At 35.0% G+C, this 18,990-nt stretch overlaps 1 protein-coding gene and 1 pseudogene across 1 annotated transcript in view; both read left to right on the top strand.

Annotated features, from left to right (window-relative positions):
* Positions 1 to 18,990, top strand: part of DOCK7 (dedicator of cytokinesis 7) — a 227,107-nt gene that overhangs the window by 32,030 nt on the left and 176,087 nt on the right. Inside the window, 7 exon segments of the mRNA XM_050752462.1 lie at positions 293 to 468; positions 660 to 728; positions 4,808 to 4,937; positions 5,038 to 5,250; positions 5,584 to 5,669; positions 17,050 to 17,116; positions 18,599 to 18,748. Of these exon segments, the coding sequence (XP_050608419.1) occupies positions 293 to 468; positions 660 to 728; positions 4,808 to 4,937; positions 5,038 to 5,250; positions 5,584 to 5,669; positions 17,050 to 17,116; positions 18,599 to 18,748 (891 nt within the window).
* On the top strand, positions 5,677 to 16,539 carry LOC126933753 (60S ribosomal protein L13a-like; annotated as a pseudogene).

The raw sequence follows: 18,990 nt of genomic DNA, 5'->3' as shown, positions 1-18,990 counted from the left end.
GTAAACTATAAAGTAGAATAAAACTGTTAATTCTTACTAGTGTTTTTATGTGAGAGTTCTGGGCAAAGTGTCAGCAAGGACGTTAAAGAGAGTATGACCCAAAACATCGAGGAGTGCAAGAAGGGTAACACTTTGTGTTTTCTTTAGTGTGTCTGGTTGAATATCTGTTAAAATTTTAGAAAGAACTAGATTAAAAGCTTTTATTTTAAAAATAATAAGTTATTTGCCTTAAGTTTTAAAATTACTTCATCTCTTATTTTCTACCCATCTCTTATCCCACCTTTTTACAAAGGTGCCCCTTACTGAAGCAGTAGATCCAGTGGATTTGGAAGATTACCTCATTACTCATCCTTTGGCTGTGGATTCTGGGCCTTTACGGGATTTGATTGAATTTCCTCCAGATGATATTGAAGTTGTTTATAGTCCTCGGGACTGCAGAACTCTTGTTTCAGCTGTACCTGAAGAAAGGTAAGGAGACATTGACCTGTTTTTGGCTTTAGAGTAACTATAGAAAGGCTACCTTCCATTATTTTATTTAGAGCCTATTTTCTTGTAGCATCATCATTTCCTGTTATGCGAACAGCAATTATAGCAACCAAATTAATGAACATCAGTGCTGTCCTGTCTGAATTACAAATGTATTTTCCTTTTTAAAATAGTGAAATGGATCCACATGTTAGAGACTGTATAAGAAGTTATACAGAAGACTGGGCAGTTGTCATCAGAAAGTAAGTTATATGTTTATTACAACATTTACGAATACTGAGTAAGATTTCTAAACGGATTAAGGCAGATTCATAATGATTAAGAGACCTGAAAATTTATTTAAACGAAATAGCTGAAGAAACAAAAGAAGAACCTTTGTTATAGATATTTACTCCTTAGGAGTTCTGCAATTACTTTTACTTACTTTCTTTGTAAAATATAATTCATGGAAAAATAGTATTTCTGTATTATTATAAATCATTAAGAGCTAATAATATATGATAATTTTGTAGTCTAATTCTTTTAGGAAATGTTGGGTAGATATTGGTGAATAATTTGTATTTCTCAAAAAGAATCCAGTTTAGTGAAACTTAAATGGCTAAGTTAACATTAACAGGCAGTTTTATAGACCAAGCTATTTGAAAGGTCTCTGCTGTTTCTAATATTTATAGGTCTTTGACCTCTATATCCAATCAGGTAAATATTTGTAAAAAATAATGTTTTGTTCTAGCCAAAATTTATTTTCCTGATAAACTGTGCAATAACAAGTCAGATTAAGAAGTATATTAAAACTGATTTACACAATAATCATTTGCTAATTTGCATAATGGAGAAGGGTCTTCATGCTGAATCTTCTTAACCTTATTTTATTTTTCTGAAGGAGATGTGATTGAGGTAGTGGAGAATTCTGATACGGCATTATAGTTTTCTCAAATGAAATAATCTGTGCAAAACAGCACTAGCAAAAGTGATATATCCATTGCTTATTTTTTTGCCCTCATGGCTGTCTTATTTCACTAGACTTTACATTGTGCTAAATATCACTCTGGAGGATAATGCTGACATGCTTTTTAGTTTCAGTGTGACCTAATAAAAGCACAGTCTGCTGCCCTTTATATAGAAGAGCTGTTTTTATGAACTTACAATTTTGATAAGTATTCCGATAGCCAGCTTTTAGACATTACTGAAGAATACTGTTCCTCTGTCAGATAATTCAAAAGTCTTTACCTCTGTGCGTATATGTTAGAAACCTATAATCAGAAATCTTAATAAAAAGGTTAGTTGTAAAATATATTGACCTCAGAATCATGGAAATCTGCTACTTAATTCTAAGCATATGATTATTAACCTTGGTTTAGGCAAGAGGATAAGAGAATTAACATTTATGGGTTTACTGGGTGCTGTGCATTTTATTGGGCACTTTGCACTCATCTCTTAAGATTTTAACAGATAAGGTATCTCAGGCTCAGAGTAGTTAAGTAACTTCTCTGAGATCCCACAAACCAAAAAATAGGGTAGTCAGGATTAGAACGTAGGGGCATCAGATTCTAAAGCTCTTATTTTTTTCAATTATTCTAGATGTTATACATTATATGCGCTGGTAAGTGGAAGACCAAAGGGAGTACTTTTGGTGAACTAGAAGTTATGAGGTATCTCTGAAACAAAGAAGATAGGTATGATTGGAATGTAAGAGAAAACCATAGTACAGAATAATCTAAGGAGAAGATACATGCAAAAGCTTCAGTAGTGCTTTAAGCTCAGAACCAGTGAATGCAGGCAATGGAAAGGGAGACTTGGTAAATATTGGATATGTGGTCACTTTGAAACCTCTTCCACAATGTGTGCTCAGTGACAACAGAGATATCTGCCTTTTTTTTGGATCAGTAGTTGTGGAGGCTTAGGCTAATAGGATAGTACCCAGGGTGAGCATGTCTTGGAGGAAGAAGGAATGCTCATACCCAGAAGACTAGGTACTGTCAGACTTTGCTTGGTGGCGTGATCTGCCCTTTCCCCACAACCACTGGATATGGGCTGGAATAAGCAGGTACAGTAGTTTAAGACAGATGTGGGGGATACAAATTAAAAAATTAAGATAGAACTTGAAATTGCCAAGAATTTGATGCAAACCAATACACTTGAAAGAGAATTATCCAACTACAAATAAAAGAACTAATAATTTAGGAAATAGTTAATAGAATACAGCTTAAGACCTGTAAGTGTAAATAATACTCTTAAATACATGAGAATAATGTACATGAGAAATGTGAAAGGATATTTTAACCACATAAAAATCAATTAGTTATCTTTGGAAATTAAAATTTTGATTAGTGAAAAAATATTACAAACTCAGCAGATGGACATAATGGTGGTGTGGATGTGGCTGAAAAGTGAAGTAGCTATAAGATGAAGCCACAAAATTCTTCCACGATTCAGCACAGAATGATAAAGGGACACAAAAGTACTTCATTTATTTGCTTAGTCAGTAAGTGTTTATTGAGAGTCTTACATGTACCAGGCACTATACTAAAGACTGATGATACAGCAGTGAACAAAACCAACTTTCTACCCTCATGGAGTTTATATTCTAGTGGGAAATGAGATTGTCGATAGACAATAAACCAACACAGGTAAATATAGACTAGATAAGATCTAGGTGAGTCAAGTGGAGAAAAAGGTAGGGTGAAGTAGATAGAGAGGGCCAAGAAGAGGAACAAATATTTTTATTTTATTATTTATTTTGGTTTCTATTTAGTTATTTACTTGGGACAAGGTCTCTCTCTGTTGCCTTGGCTAGAGTGCAGCGGGACAGTTGTACCTCATTGTTACCTTGAATTCCTGGCCTCAAGCCATCCTCTTACCTCAGCCTCCCTGAGTGTTGGGATTACAGGTGTGAGCCACCATGCTCGACCTTCTGTTTTATATAATTAATCAGAGGAAGCCTTACTGATAAGGTGGTTTTGAGCAGAGACCTGAAGGAAGTGAGCCTTGTGAATATCTGGGGGAAGAATGTTATTAGGCAGAGGGAAGAGCAATACATGCAAAGGCTCCATATTGATCACGTGCTAGAAATGTTCAAGGAACAAAGAGTAAAGAGGACAGTGTGGCTGGAACCGTAAATGAGGGTGAGAATGCCAAGAAACAAGTCAGAAAAATAGTGATGGTGTGTGGGGTTGAATGGGTAATTATTAGAGCCTTATCATAGCAACTGACTAGAGGACTGGATGATATAGAAGAGAGTATTGATCATGAATCATTCTTTGCTTTCTTGAATTTCATATTGTCAATTTTTTTAGGATAGAATTCAGTGGCATTCTGATTTATCAGAGCAGCTTACGTATGCATCTTTACAAATTAAGACACTTGAAACATTCCGTTAAATATTAAGATATCTGCTTCTAAGTAATAACTTTCATATTACTATTTTGAGTGTCTTTAGTTCTTTCTCTTTTGCGATTATGCTGTGATGTTAATATCATGTAATTGCTATTTTAATAGCTTTAGCAACAAGACTGGATGTGAGTAATTCATATCAAATGTGATTCTTTACTATCTCATGAATTGGGTAATAGCAAGAACTGTACCATCTTCTTGTAAACATTATTGTTTTGCTTCAACTAAAATATTCCTTCAGTTTGCTCTGTGAAGTGTTGAATCATGAACAATAATTGCTCTTTGATCAGATCATATTTGATGTTCTTGGGTATTAGGTTGTTATTGGATTAAGAAAGAAGCTTGCATTAATTTAAGAGTTGTTTTTAGCTACCTGTGTATATATTTAATGTTAAGTAATATATATGTACACCATGATGGTGTAGATTTTGCTGTTTTTCATGTTATAAGTCTGTAGCTTTAGGTTAAGATCTTTTATAGATAATGAGAGATAGCAAAAAATTTGTTGGCTACTTGAAATTTTAAGATTCAGTGCTTTATATGTATATAACCTTTTAAAATTTATATTATTTTTAATTCAATGTATATTTTTTATTTTCTCATTTTATTCTTTAACCCAAGTTACTAGCTTCCCAAGTTTTCTTTTTACTGACCAATTCTCTGAATTGAAAGTACAGCTTAATTTATATACACATGATTGGCATGGAAAGAAGGAAAATATGATTTGCTTTCGGAAACTCATACTCTACTGCTTAGCTGGGTTAAAGGAGCATTGAATGGAAATTTTCTTTAACCTCAATTGATAGAATGGATTCGTATTACATAAAGAAATAATGCAGAAAACACTTGGCTTATTACATAATGATGCCCAAAAAGTGAGAACATTCCGAAGTTTGATAGTTGATCTTTATGTAACTTTTTTCTTTAATAGATACCATAAATTGGGAACAGGATTTAATCCCAACACATTAGATAAACAGAAAGAAAGGCAAAAAGGTTTGCCAAAACAAGTTTTTGAATCTGATGAAGCTCCAGATGGCAACAACTACCAGGATGATCAAGTAATACTTTTATTCTTAAATAACTTTAAGAAGTTATTTTAAAATAATTGTCAATTTATTTATTAATTAATATAATTATATTTAATGTTTTGCATGACAGGATGACCTTAAAAGACGTTCAATGTCAATAGATGATACCCCAAGGGGTAGCTGGGCCTGTAGTATCTTTGACTTGAAAAATTCACTTCCTGATGCTTTGCTTCCCAATTTACTTGATCGAACTCCAAATGAAGAAATAGACCGTCAGAATGATGACCAAAGGAAATCAAACCGTCACAAAGAACTTTTTGCTTTGCATCCATCACCAGATGAGGTATAGATGTTTGCATATAAAGAAGCAAATGATTATTAAAATCGATCTTTTGGGATTATGATTAATGTAGAGTATTTATTATAATAATGTAGGGGATAAAGCAACTGAAACATAGCTGTAATTTTTATAAATGAATACATTTTATACTAGTGAATTTCCTATTCTTAATGAGTAACTTATAATCAAATGACTTCTGTCTGTGGATAAATAGGTCTTTCTTTTCTATTTTCTATTGTGAAGACTAAAAGTATTAGATTAGTAAAGTAAGTTCTTAAAAAAAAGAGTTGGAATATGATAAGCATATTCATTTTGGTGTTGCTTTTCAATTTGTAGGAAGAACCAATAGAACGGCTTAGTGTTCCTGATGTACCCAAAGAACATTTTGGTCAGAGACTTCTTGTAAAATGCTTATCACTTAAGTGAGTATTTATTTATTTTACTTACAGCTTTTATTTTCCAGGATAAAATTTTAGTACTGGCGTAACAAAATCTGAGTAGATTTTATAGTTGTATTTGTGTCCTTTTGAGAAGTATTGTTCTACATGTCATTTTAAATGCTATTCAGCATTCAAACGTATATATGAAGCTGAGCCTACTGTGCTAAGCCTAACCTATTTATGAAGCTAAGCCTACTGTGTAGCAAACGTAAAGTCAACTTTTAAATTCTGTATATCATTTTAAATGCTATTCAGCATTCAAACCTATGTATGAAGCTAATCCCTACTGTTCTAAGCCTAAGATATATATGAAGCTAAGCCTGCTGTGTAACAAATATAAAATCAATTTGATTTTCCAGTAGGCTTTGTTTTTTGAAGATTTTGATATATGTAGTTTTTCCTTCTTGAAAAAACTTAGATCTGGTTTCTGCTAACATCATTGAGGTGATATATTTACATTCTGCTTTACGAAGTGCTTTCTCTTATTTCATGCTGTCATGTTAATATTATAAGTTTAATTATTCGTTCCAACTTAAGAAAAAAGTTTCGATTCATAGAGCTTTCTGAAACAAGCAACTCATAGGGACAGACCATGTCTATATATAATTCTGGCAATTTCTTTCCTTGAAAGTTAAGGCTTTGTATATTTAGATTTATTCAGAAACATGTTAGATAGATTAAGTGCATTGAATCTTTTGAATAGCAGGACACCTAACATCAGTTCTTACGTATAGTCTTGTTTTGTTTTTTAACAGCTTTATTGTGATCTAATTTATATATCATAAAATTAACCCTGTTGAAGTATACAGGTTAGTGGTATATATTCACAGAGTTGTACAGCTATCATTACTGTCTAACTTGAGAACATACTCATTATCCCAGGAAGAAACTCCATGCCTGTATTAGTCTGCCCAGGCTGCTATAGCAGAACCATAGACTGGGTAGCTGAAACAATAGAAGTTTATTTCTCACAGTTGTAGAGGCTAGAAATCAAAGATCAGGGTACCAGTGGGTTGGTTTCTCATGAGGCATCTCTCCCTGGCTTGCAGATGGCTGCTGCTTGCTGCATTCTCACATGACCTTTCTTCTGTGTGTGCCCAGAAAGAGAGAGGTCGCTGGTATCTCTTCCTCTTCTTATAAGGATACCAGTTCCATGGGATTAGTGCTCCACTCTTAGGACCTCATTTAACCTTAATAAGCCCTTAAAGGGCTTATTTCCAATTACAGTCACATTGGGGGTTAGGGCTTTAACATACGAATTTTGGGGGATGATACTGTTCAGACCATAACAATACCTGTTAGTAGTCACTCCCCGTTCTCTTTTTTCCTCAGCCCCTGACCATCACTAATTTTCTTTCTGTCTCTATGAGCTCACCCATTCTGAATATTTCATGTAAGTGGAATTATATGTGGCCATTTGTGTCTGGTTTCTTCATACAGCATAATGTTTTCAATGTCATCTATGTTTTAGCATATATGAGTAGTTCTTTTTTTTTCTTGAGACAGAGTCTCACTCTGTTGCCCAGGCTGGAGTGTAGTAGTGCAACCTCTTCTTCCCGGGTTCAAGCGATTCTCCTGTCTCAGCCTCCCGAGTAGCTGGGATTACAGGCACCTGCCACCACACCTGGCTAATTTTTTGTATTTTTAGTAGAGATGAGGTTTCACCATGTTGGCCAGGACGGTCTCGGTCTCCTGACCTCGTGTTCTGCCTGCCTCAGCCTCCCAAAGTGCTGGGATTACAGGTGTGAGCCACTGTGCCCGTCCGAGTAGTTCATTTTTTTATATGACTGAACAATATTGCACTGTGTGGATACACCATGTTTTGTTTATCCATTTATCAGTCAGTGAGCATTTGGGTTGTTTCTACTTTGAAAAGAAACATAGCTTTATTGAAGTATAATTCACATATTATGTGGTTCACTCAGTGTATATTCAGTGTACAGTTCACCAGTGAGTTTACCCAGTTCACCAAGAATACAATCAGTGGATTTTAATATATTCTCAGATCTGTGCAACTATTATTACAATAAATTTTAGAGTACTTTCATCATCCTGAAAAGAAATTTCGTATTCGTTAGTAGTCACTCCCTGTTTTCCCCAACTCCTCCATCCTTAGGCAACCACTATCCTACTTTCTGTCTCTACACATTTGCTTATTCTGACTATTTCCTGTAAATGGAATCATGCAATATGTAGTCCCTTTTTTTTAAACTTAGTTTTTCATAGTGTTTTTAAGGTTCATGCTGTAACATGTGTCAGTACTATAATTTCTTTTTATTCCTGAGTGATATTCCATTGATGAATATGCCACATTCTGTTTATCTATTAATCAGTAATGATTGCTTCCACTTTTTGGCTGTTACAAATTAAGTTCATAATTTGTATATAGGTTTTTATGGGACATGTGTTCTCATTTCTCTTGAGTATATACCTAGGATAGGAATTATGGTTAGTATAGTAACTCCATGTTTAACTTTTGGAGGAGTTATCCAGACTGTTTTCCAAAGCAGCTGCACCATTTTACCACTAGCAAGTTAGGATGATTCTAATTTCTCCATGTTTCACCAACATTTGTTATTACCTGTGTTTTTTTTTTTTAAATCATAACCATTCTAGTAGGTGTGAAGTGTTGTCTCATTGTAGCTTTACTTATGATTTTCTTGATTAATAAAAGTTACAAGTTTGTTATTTCTCTCTTAGAGAAATAAAATATAGAATTTTTTTTTTTTTGTACAACTCTGTTTTCTTTAGCTTTTGTTTGTTTGGCTCTCATTAAGAATTCTAAAGTAATAATTATATACATCTGATTTGTCTATGATAAGAAAAGTCCAGGTTTAAAGTGAGGAAGAACTTGAGGTCACAAAAGTTCAGAAAGAGTCAGAAATGATAGCTTTAATTTAGCTCATTATAGAAACTGATATATTTTTGAAAATTGTTTCTCTTACATTTTGTTCCCTAAGAACAGCCTTTCTTTATCCTGGATGAGAAAATTATTTCTACTATTAAGAAGACTATTAGTCAGTAACATAGTGATTTATACATTCAGGGGAATATCTTCTAGGCATGGTCAAGTTGATATGAATTTAGCCAAGAAATGCTAAGAAATCATAATTTCCCAGGAGTAAGTGTTCTGTAGCTAATTTTACATTAGGGCTATTGCTCTTACTCGTTTTAATGGGCTACAAGGAAAAGAGCTTGGCATGCAAGCAGGATAGAAACACTCCTGCATAAATGCCTAACACCAGATTTCACGAGAGTAATACTAGAAATGGTAGTGATATTTGTTTGCTGCAACTTCAGCTTTGGCAGGGAAAAGTCAGACAGGAAACAGGAAAAAATAAAAAGAGAAAACTCTGAGAATTCCTAGTCATAAGCTTACCTACTATACGTGTGGCTCAAAAAATTCCAAGGCAAAAGTTTAAAGTGATTCTAGGTTTGCAGTGGCCCTAGGTACCTGGCAGAAGCATACATTAATTAATTGTTTTTAGAGGAATTCACTTTAAAAATTTAGGCCTCAAAATATTTCTACAGATAAAGTTTCAGCTCCAGTCATAAATCAACAAACATGGCAAAACAAACTGCAGACCTGAAAAGGACTACCAGTCAGATTTAGAATATAAGTACTTTTAATATATTTAAGTAAATAATTATTTTAAAATATTATAATGGAACAAGAAACTGTCAGAATTGACCAGGAAGATTTTGAAAAGATTCATGTGATCTTTTTCAAGATTTTATAATTGAAATTATAAATCCATTTAGGTGGGCTCAACATAGATTAGATAAAACTGAAGAGTGAATAAGTGAACTTGATCATAAAACAACAAACTTATACAAAATGTACACAAAGATGTAAATAGATGGAAAATAAAGTGATATCAACAAAAAGTCTAATTTGAATTCTAGAATGGAAATAACTTAGGGAAGAAGAAAACAGTTATTAAAGAGATAATGGCTGAGAATTGTTCAAAATTTATGAAACATAGTAGTAACTCTCAATTCTGGATGTCTAGTAGGATCTAGGAATAATAAATAAAAAGAAATTCATATCCAGACTAAACATAGTAAAAATGGAGAATACAAAACCAAGAAACTATATTAAAAGCGGCCAGAGAGAAAAAGAGATCCTATGCAAAGATATTACAATTAGCCGTCAGGCGCAGTGGCTCATGCCTGTAATCCCAGCACTTTGGGAGGTGGAGGCAGGCGGATCACGAGGTCAGGAGATCGAGGCCATCCTGGCTAACACAGTAAAATCCTGTCTCTACTAAAAATACAAAAATTTAGCTGGACGTGGTGGCGGGCGCCTGTAGTCCCAGCTGCCCAGGAGGCTGAGGCAGGAGAATGGTGTGAACCCAGGAGGCGGAGCTTGCAGTGAGCTGAGATCGCGCCACTGCACTCCAGCCTGGGCGACAGAGCGAGACTCCATATCAAAAAAAAAAAAAAAAAAAAAAATTATAATTAGGCTAACAGCTGATTTATCACAGCAGCAATGGAAGCCAGAAGACATTGAGTGTTATCTTCAATGTTGTTAAGAGAAAATAACTGTTGACCACAAACTTCATACCCAGTAAAATTACCTTTCAACAAACACATTCTTGAAGCAGTTAGTTTTTGCTGCACTGTAAACTACCTTAAGATGTAATGTTTTAAAACAACAGATGTTCAGTATTTCTCATGATTCTCTGGGTTATCTGGGTAGTTCTTGTAGTTTGGGCCAATTTGGTTGGGATTGGATGATCTCTAAAGGAGTTGTGCATGTCTGGTAGTTGGCAGGCAGGTTGGTCTAGGAGTCTCTCGTTTATGTATTTGGCAGTTGGCTTAATGTCAACTGGGAAAGTAGCTATGCTTTTCCCATTGTTCAGTGGGCTGACCTGGGCTTGTTCATGTAGTGGTAGAAGGGTTTTCAGAAAAAGGAGAGTGGAAGCTGTAAGACCTCTTTGTGGCCTTGGATTAAAACTCTTACAGCATATCATTTATTGATCAAAACAAATCACAAGGCCAGCCTGAATGCAAGGTATGGAGAAATAGACTTTTCTTAATGGGAGGATATGCAAAGAATTTGTGTTCATTTTTTGAAATCTGCAAATGATGAGGTAAATAACTTTTTATACTGATAAAAATTGTTAGTGTTTTCTAACAACATTTTATCACCAAAAATGTAACTTCTAAAGGAAGTACTTCAGGAAGAAAGATTTTAGGTGAAAGAAAGAATGATGAACAAAGAAAGAAATGGAAAACAAAGATAAACCTGTTTTTGCTGTAATAGTCTAGTTTATGAGGTTAAAATAATTAAGATAGAACTAAAAATCAATAACAATGTATAAATTGGGGGTTGATTAGGGTTAAAACATTCTAAGATCTTATTGTTTGGGAGAATAATAAAGATATCGATTAATATTTTAAAACTTAACTATGAACTTTAAAAGTTCATGAGTAACCGTTACAAAAATAGAAATGTAAATTATAGGCAAAGGAGAAAAACTGGTTTGAAAGTGGAGCTATAAGTCAATTCAAAAGAAAGAAGGCAGGAATGGAAAAACACTTAGAAAAAGGAGCATAGGCCGGACACAGTGGCTCATGCCTGTAATCCCAGCACTTTGGGAGACTGATGTGATGAAACCGCTCTCCACTAAAAATACAAAAAATTAGCCAGGTATGGTGGCATGAGTCTGTAATCCCAACTACTTGGGAGATTGAGGCAGGAGAATTGCTTGAACCCAGGAGGTGGAGGCTGCAGCGAGTGGAGATCATGCTATTGCACTCCAGCCTGGATGACAGAGCAAGACTCCATCTCAAAAAAAAAAAAAAAAAAAAAGAAAAGAAAAAGAAAAAGTAAACAATAAAAATAAACTGCTAGAAATGAATCCAAATATAAGTCTTAAGAATAAGTGTAAGTGGACCAAACTATCCACTTAAGAGACTGCATTAAAAAAAAACCCAGTTACATGTCTTTTATTAAAAAACAGGCAATCCACATAAAACATAAGCACCCAGAAAGGTTGAAAGTAAAAATATTTATTAAAATTAATTAAAATTTATAAAAAAATTATATTAAGATATAATGGCAAATATTAACCAAATGAAAGCTGAGGGAACAATATTAACATCTTACAAAATTGACTTTAAGTCAAAATGGAGGGTCAACACATATTGATAAAATGTTCAAAACTGTACTGTAATTGTTTGTAAGTAAATGTGAAAACACACCCAGTTTAGCCTTTCCCAGGCAGCTGCCAAAGTTGGGGGGGGAAGGTCCTGGTGCTTGAGGCTGAGGCTATCTCCGGATTGCCCAGCGGCCATTGTGGCCAAGCAGGTACTGCTGGACTGGAAGGTGGTGATCATGTGTTGTGAGGGCATCCACATTTCTGGCAGTTTCTACAGAAATACGTTAAAGTACCTGGCCTTCCTCTGCAGGTAGATGAACACCAATTCCTTCTGAGGCCCATACCATTTCCAAGTCCCCAACTGCCTCTTTTGGTGGACCATGTGAAGCATGCTGCCCCACAAGACCAAGTGAGGCCAGGCTGCTTTGGACCACCTCAAGATGTTTGATGGGATCCCACTCCACTATGACAAAAAGTGAATGGTGGCTGCTCTCAATGTTGTGTGCCTGAAGCCTGTGAGAAAGGTTGCCTACCTGGGGCTCCTGGCTCATGATGTTGGCTGGAAGTACCAGGCAGTGACAGCCACCCTGGAGGAGAAGAGGAAGGAGAAGGCTAAGATCCTCTACTGGAGGAAAAGACAGCTTACAAGGCTACAGAAACAGGCTGAAAAAACATGGAGAACAAAATTGACAAATACATAGAGGTCCTCAAGACCCATGGACTCCTGGTCTGAGCCCAATAAAGACTGTTTATTCCTCATCCTTGGCCTGGCCTGCCCTTCTTTGATTGCTGCCCTGGGATGTGGGGGACCCAGGAGGGGCAGTCCAGGTGCCATAGGCAGCCTGGGACGTAGGAAGCTGGGGATAAGGAGCAGACCTTAGTCACTGCCTTTTTATAAGGTTACTTTAAGCCACTCTAAGAATTGTGCAGACATAATTTGTCTATGACCTACTTGTTCATGAAAGAATTTTAGAAGATCAATAGTAGGAACAACCAGCTACTTTGGTTTCAGTAGTAGTAGCAAAAGAGAGCTGGAACACTGTTTGGAGGGAGACTCTACCTTGTGAATAGGGCATCTGTTTTTACTTCCCACCTGGTCATATGCTATACTTTGTAGCTGTTAGAATGTGAAACAACACTTGGAGGACAGCATGAGTTTGCTGTTGTACAGAGGGTATTTATAGACACATAGACTAGGAACATGTGCGACCAAGGGGTTATAAGTGTTGCCCTTGCTCCTTCCCTGTATTTTGTGATCAGAATCAAATAAATTATTTTTAAAGGGAATAAATACACACACATACACACACGTAATTTTTTCTTTCTTCTTTTTTGAGACAGTCTTGCTCTGTTGCCCAGGCTGGAGTGCAGTGGCACAATCTTGGCTCACTGCAACCTCCACCTCCCAGGTTCAAGTGATTCTTCTGCCTCCACCTCTCTAGTAGCTGGGACTACAGGCACATGCCACCACACCTAGCTAATTTTTTGTATTTTTAGTAGAGACGGTGTTTCACCATGTTGGCCATGTTGGCCAGGATGGTCTCGATCTCGACCTCATGATCCACCCACCTCGGCCTTCCAAAGTGCTGGGATTACAGGCTTGAGCCACCGCGCCTAGCCCACACACTTAATTTTTAAAAGACCTAACAAGTAAGTCACATCTTATTAGTAATGTCTTACAGTAGGCCTTTGGTGATTAAAAAAAATTTTTTTTCATTGTTGTAAGTATTCTCAGCATTTTAAATAAGTGAGTATGTAGAGTGGTACATTTATAGTGAATAAAAAAATACCTTTTTTGCAGCATAATAGCCATTGAGTATTGCTCAGCAAGTAGCATTTCTTGAAACATGCCTATGTTTGATAGTATAGAAATAATGTAGCATTCATTTTTTTGAAGTTACTCAAATTGTGTACTGAATCCGTGAGGAATATAAAAAAGAAAAAAAACTCTGCATATACATTTTTGGTACTCTCTGTAATGGAAGAACCTTTTGAAACTTAAAAAAAATCAAATAATGTATCTAATTTATAAATTCTTGTCGCATTTATAAATTCTTATCTACTTAAAGTGGAGCTCACTGGATTTGTATGGGTTTCTTCGGTTTATTTTCTCGGGTTCCGCCCTTTGTCCATCATAGTAATAATATGGATCTTTAAATGCTGTTTAAGAATATTATAAAGTTATTGGCCAGGCGAGGTGGCTCACACCTGTAATCCCAGCACCTTGGAAGGCTGAGACGGGTGGATCATCTGAGATGAGGAGTTTGAGATGAGCCTGGCCATCATGGTGATGAAAACCCCATCTCTACTAAAAATACAAAAATTAGCCGGGTGTGGTGGCATGCGGCTGTAATCCCAGCTACTCAGGAGGCTGAGGCAGGAGAATCTCTTGAACCCTGGAGGCAGAGGTTGCAGTGAGCCGAGATCGCACCACTGCACTCCAGCCTGGGTGACAGAGCCAGACTCTGTCTCAAAAAAAAAAAAAGAAAAAAAAATTATAAAATTATTACACAGTAATTTTATGGCACTAAATTGCACATTGGGGTACTAATTTTCTTTCTTTTAAAAATTTTTTTAAAGAAATAGAAATTGAATCTTGCTGTGTTTCCCAGGCTGGTCTTGAACTCCTGGCCTCAATCGATCCTCCTGCCTTGGCCTCTAATTTTCTGAATAAGTAAATTAACATTTCTCTTTGATCTGCTTTTGTTTATTTTTAGCTGAATCTACAATTTATATGAAAATACAAAGGGCCAAAAGAGGCAGGACAGTTTGAAGAACTTTATTAAAAAAAACCCAACCAGATGTCAAGACTAGTATGAAACTATGTAATTAAGACAGTGTAGTATTGGTACATGATTAGACAACTAGAGCATTGGAATAGACAAAAGAGCTAGAAAAGTCTGTACTTGATATATTCCCACTTTATATACAGTAGTGCTCTACAAGCATGTAAATGTTTGGCCAAATGAATGCTGTTAATATTATGTAAAATTGTTTCGTTAAATATTTATTACTTCAACTAAAAAAATAAGGAGCTTAAAAAAAGACCCACATGTTTATGCATTTTTGATTTGTAGTAACAGTGGACATTTTTTATAGTATGGAAAGGGTAATCCTTTCAATAAATTGGTAGGAGAGTTGGATATCTGTTTCTCCCTGCTGCTTTCCTTTCTTTGTGTCTGTCTGTCTGTCTTGTCTCTCTCTATATGTGTTTCTCATACATATGAAAATAGGAAACTTGACCACTGCCTCACATGATACACAAAATTTTTTTTTACAGATTGATAGTAGACATAAAAGTGAAGGACAAAATGGTAAAGTTTCTAGAAGATAATGTAGGGATATCTTTATGATCTTATAGAAAGAAAAAGATTTCTTTGACATGACACAGAAAGCACTACCCCTAGAAGAAAACATTGACACATTTTACTTCATTAAAATGGACAACTTTTCATCAAAAGATGCAAGAGAAGATAAATCATAGAAAAGGAGAAGGTATTTCCAACACCTATACTTGGCAGTGTGCTCATTTCTAGAATGCATAAAGAATTACAAATTGATGAGGAAAGAGTCAATAAATAGAAAAATGGGCCAACAGAAGTTATCCGAGTGGTCAGTGAATATACGAAAAGATTGCCATGAAAAATCCAGTGGGATACCACTTATTTACTGGACGAAAAGATTCCCATGAAAAATCCAGTGGGACACCACTTATTTACTGGACGAAAAGATTCCCATGAAAAATCCAGTGGGATACCACTTATTTACTGGATTGGCCAAAATAAATGGACTGATAGTGTCAAATGGATGCAGAGTAGGTTTTGTAGAGGTTGACACATGTGGACAGGATCACCGAGATCTCTTTTCATTTGACTTGTATTTGGGTTTTACTAAGGGATGTATCAGCAGGAAGTTAGAGGGCAGAAGAGAGTGAGGTCTCCTTCCCTGCTGAGTCACTTAGATCTGTTGCCTCTTTCTTTCCAAGGCCAGTTTCTGTGACGGATCTTTGGTATAGTTATCCTTTCTAATTTTTGGTTATTACTTCCATGTTCTCTTTTAGGTCTGTGGTTGGTAATGACTCTTGCTTTTGATAGCCCCAGGGAATGGCACTCTCTGTAGTTGTTTTCTCAAGATCCTGTCCAAATCTTTGTAAATGGCCCTTTATTAAACTCTCACCCTAATGTAAATATGTTGTGTATTTTCTACAAGGTCCTCAATTCTCTTTTAATACAAAAATATGCAATGTGGAGCAGGGTTATTATAATGTCAGCACTATTGACATTTTTGTCTAGATGGTGGTTTGTTGTCAGGGACTTTCCTGTACAGTGTAGGATGTTCAGTTCCATCTCCAACTTCTAACTGCTAAGTGACAGTAATACTCCTGTAGTTTCGATAACCAAAAATGTACGTAGGTATTGCCAAATGTTCCCTTAGGGGCAAAAGTGTCCTTCGTTGAGAACCTCTACTCTAGAGTTTTAGTTAACCTCATGTTATATATTATTTCATTCAACAAATATTTAGTAGATGTTTACTGTATGTAAGTCATTGTTCTTAGAAATGAATTAGACATCTCAATTAAGTATACAATTTTGCCATATTCATACAATGGGAATTACTATGCAAGCATTAAAAATGATGGTAAGAATGATATATGTAATGTGAAAATTTGTCCATAAAATGTTAAGTTAAAAAAGCAGACTACAAAGTGTTATGTATACTGTGACACTCTTTGTTTAAAAAAATTTGTTTGACAAGTGCATTTGTGCATAAAGTCTAGATGGATTGGGCATTAAACTGTTAATTATGATTCTTTGGATGCTCCTGTTTTCCTCTGAATATTCTGATGTGTTTTCTAAGATTTTTGCCTTGAATATGTTATTTATAATCTGAAAAAGAAAACATTAGGCTTTTATTTTTAAAACGTATTTAAAAATGAACATATATACATATATAAATGACCATGTTAGAAAGTGATTAGTGATTCAGAATGGACATAATATGTCATTAGGCTTTTAGGCAGTTTGAGTTTATTTGTAGCTGGATAAATTAATTAGGATTAACTAGAGAAGATAAGGTTGATTTAGACTCAACGATATGCATAGAAGAGTGTATTTCAGGAAGAAGTTTTAATATAGGCAAAGGCACAGGTGTGGAAAAGTGCCAGGTATTGTGGTAATGTAGTTTTGGAATCAATTTCTCTCCAACTGTGTTTTTGTATTTATTTTTAAATTATTTTATCCTTTTTCTTCATAAAGGTTTGAAATTGAAATTGAACCCATTTTTGCAAGTTTGGCTTTATATGATGTCAAGGAAAAGAAAAAGGTAAAACTATATAATTTGACCATAGTCATTTGTCATAATCATTGGTTTTGGAAACCTGTTTTGTTTTGTAAGATTGGTTTTTTTGAGAATTGTTAAACGTAGATCTTTTTAAAAAGGAAATAGAAATTTAATTTATTAGGACTAGTTAAATATTTTTTTATTATAAATTACTGTAATTGAAAACAGGTTATTGTTTCACTGAAAGAATTCTAAAAGTAAATAGCAGAAGCAACTTTAAGAAATAGAAAAGACAATACAAGAAAAGCACTTTTGGCAAGCAGTACCTAACGATAGGAATGACAATGACTGTGAATTTTTATTGACATGATTTTCAATTTCTCACCAACTAAAAGACCATTTTTGTGTGTTTTACATATTCTGTTTTAATGCTCTTAGTTTTACCATCATATAATCATTAAATTTAACTTTTTGGAAGGTTATTTTACAACATTTCTTAATTTAATATTCTAAGACTAATATGTAGTAGAAACCTGAAGTGCTGACTGGGTGCTTGTGGCTCACATCTGTAATTGCAGCACTTTGGAAGGCCAAAGTAGGAGGACTGGTTGAGGCCAGGAGTTCAAGACTGGCCTGGGCAACGTAGTGAGACCCCCCCATTGCTACTAAAAACAATTTAAAATTACAAAAAGAAAAAAGGAAACTTGAAGTGCCCTCAGTGACTTCTGCTGCCAACACAAGACATATTATGGATTTCTTTAATGGAATTCTGCTCTAGCAACCTTTATTTGCTAACTCGAAACTGCTAAGATATTATTCATAAATTTTTTAAAAACTCAATTTGGAATCCATCATCTCAATGATAATATCTTTGTGTACTTTATTAGAGGTTACTTTTTTTTTCTGAGATGAAGTCTTGCTCTGTCGCCAGGCTGGAGTGTAGTGGCGTGGTCTCAACTCACCGCAACCTCTACCTCCCAGATTCAAGTGATTCCCCTGGCTCAGCCTCCTGAGTAGCTGGGACTACAGGCTTTGCCACCATGCCTGACTAATTTTTTGTGTATTAATAGAGACGGGGTTTCCCCATTTTGGCCAAGATGGTCTCAATCTCCTGACCTTGATCCCCCTCCTCTAATTAAAAGAATTTGGAATATGGTTGTTTAGAATATGCTTATTGTATTTTCCAAATAGCTTTTAGACTTCTTTTACTTTGATTTAGTTATGTAAAGATTGGTCTCAGTGAAATATAAGCTTAATATTAGAGTATAATATCCTACTATCTGTAGATAAATAAGTAATGATTTTTTTGAGAATTATTTAACATGAATGTTTTTAAAAAGAAAATAGAAATTTAATTTATTAAGATTAAATGTTTTCTTATTATAATTACTGTAATTGAAAACAGGTTATTGTTTCATTGAACGAGTTCTAAAAGCAAGTAGCAGAAGCAACTTTCTTTTAATTTAAGAAATAGACACTGTAAAATGTACAGATTTTGAAGTTTAACATATTGATATTTTTTAGATTTCAGAAAACTTTTATTTTGACCTTAATTCTGAGCAGATGAAAGGGTTGTTACGTCCACATGTACCACCTGCTGCCATTACCACCCTGGCAAGATCAGCAATTTTTTCTATCACTTATCCTTCCCAAGATGTTTTTCTTGTAATAAAGGTGAGAATAATGTTAAATATATTTGTTTATTTTGTAGTGTCTGTATACTTGTCTGTCAGTATTATAAACTTTTCAAGGGCAAAGATTTAACCTTTACTTATTTTTTTTTCATCTTGATATTCTGTAACACAATATTGGACATACACTGTAGGTGCTACCTAATTTTTCTTGAACTCTTTATTAGACTTCTCCAGTGAAACTGAACTAATAGGAATATGTGTGTGTGTGTGTGTGTGTGTGTG

This window comes from Macaca thibetana, chromosome 1, assembly GCF_024542745.1.
Source record: "Macaca thibetana thibetana isolate TM-01 chromosome 1, ASM2454274v1, whole genome shotgun sequence".
Classification (NCBI taxonomy): domain Eukaryota; kingdom Metazoa; phylum Chordata; class Mammalia; order Primates; family Cercopithecidae; genus Macaca; species Macaca thibetana.
Note: the sequence above shows the minus strand (reverse complement) of the source record. Positions and strands in the feature narration are given on the sequence as shown.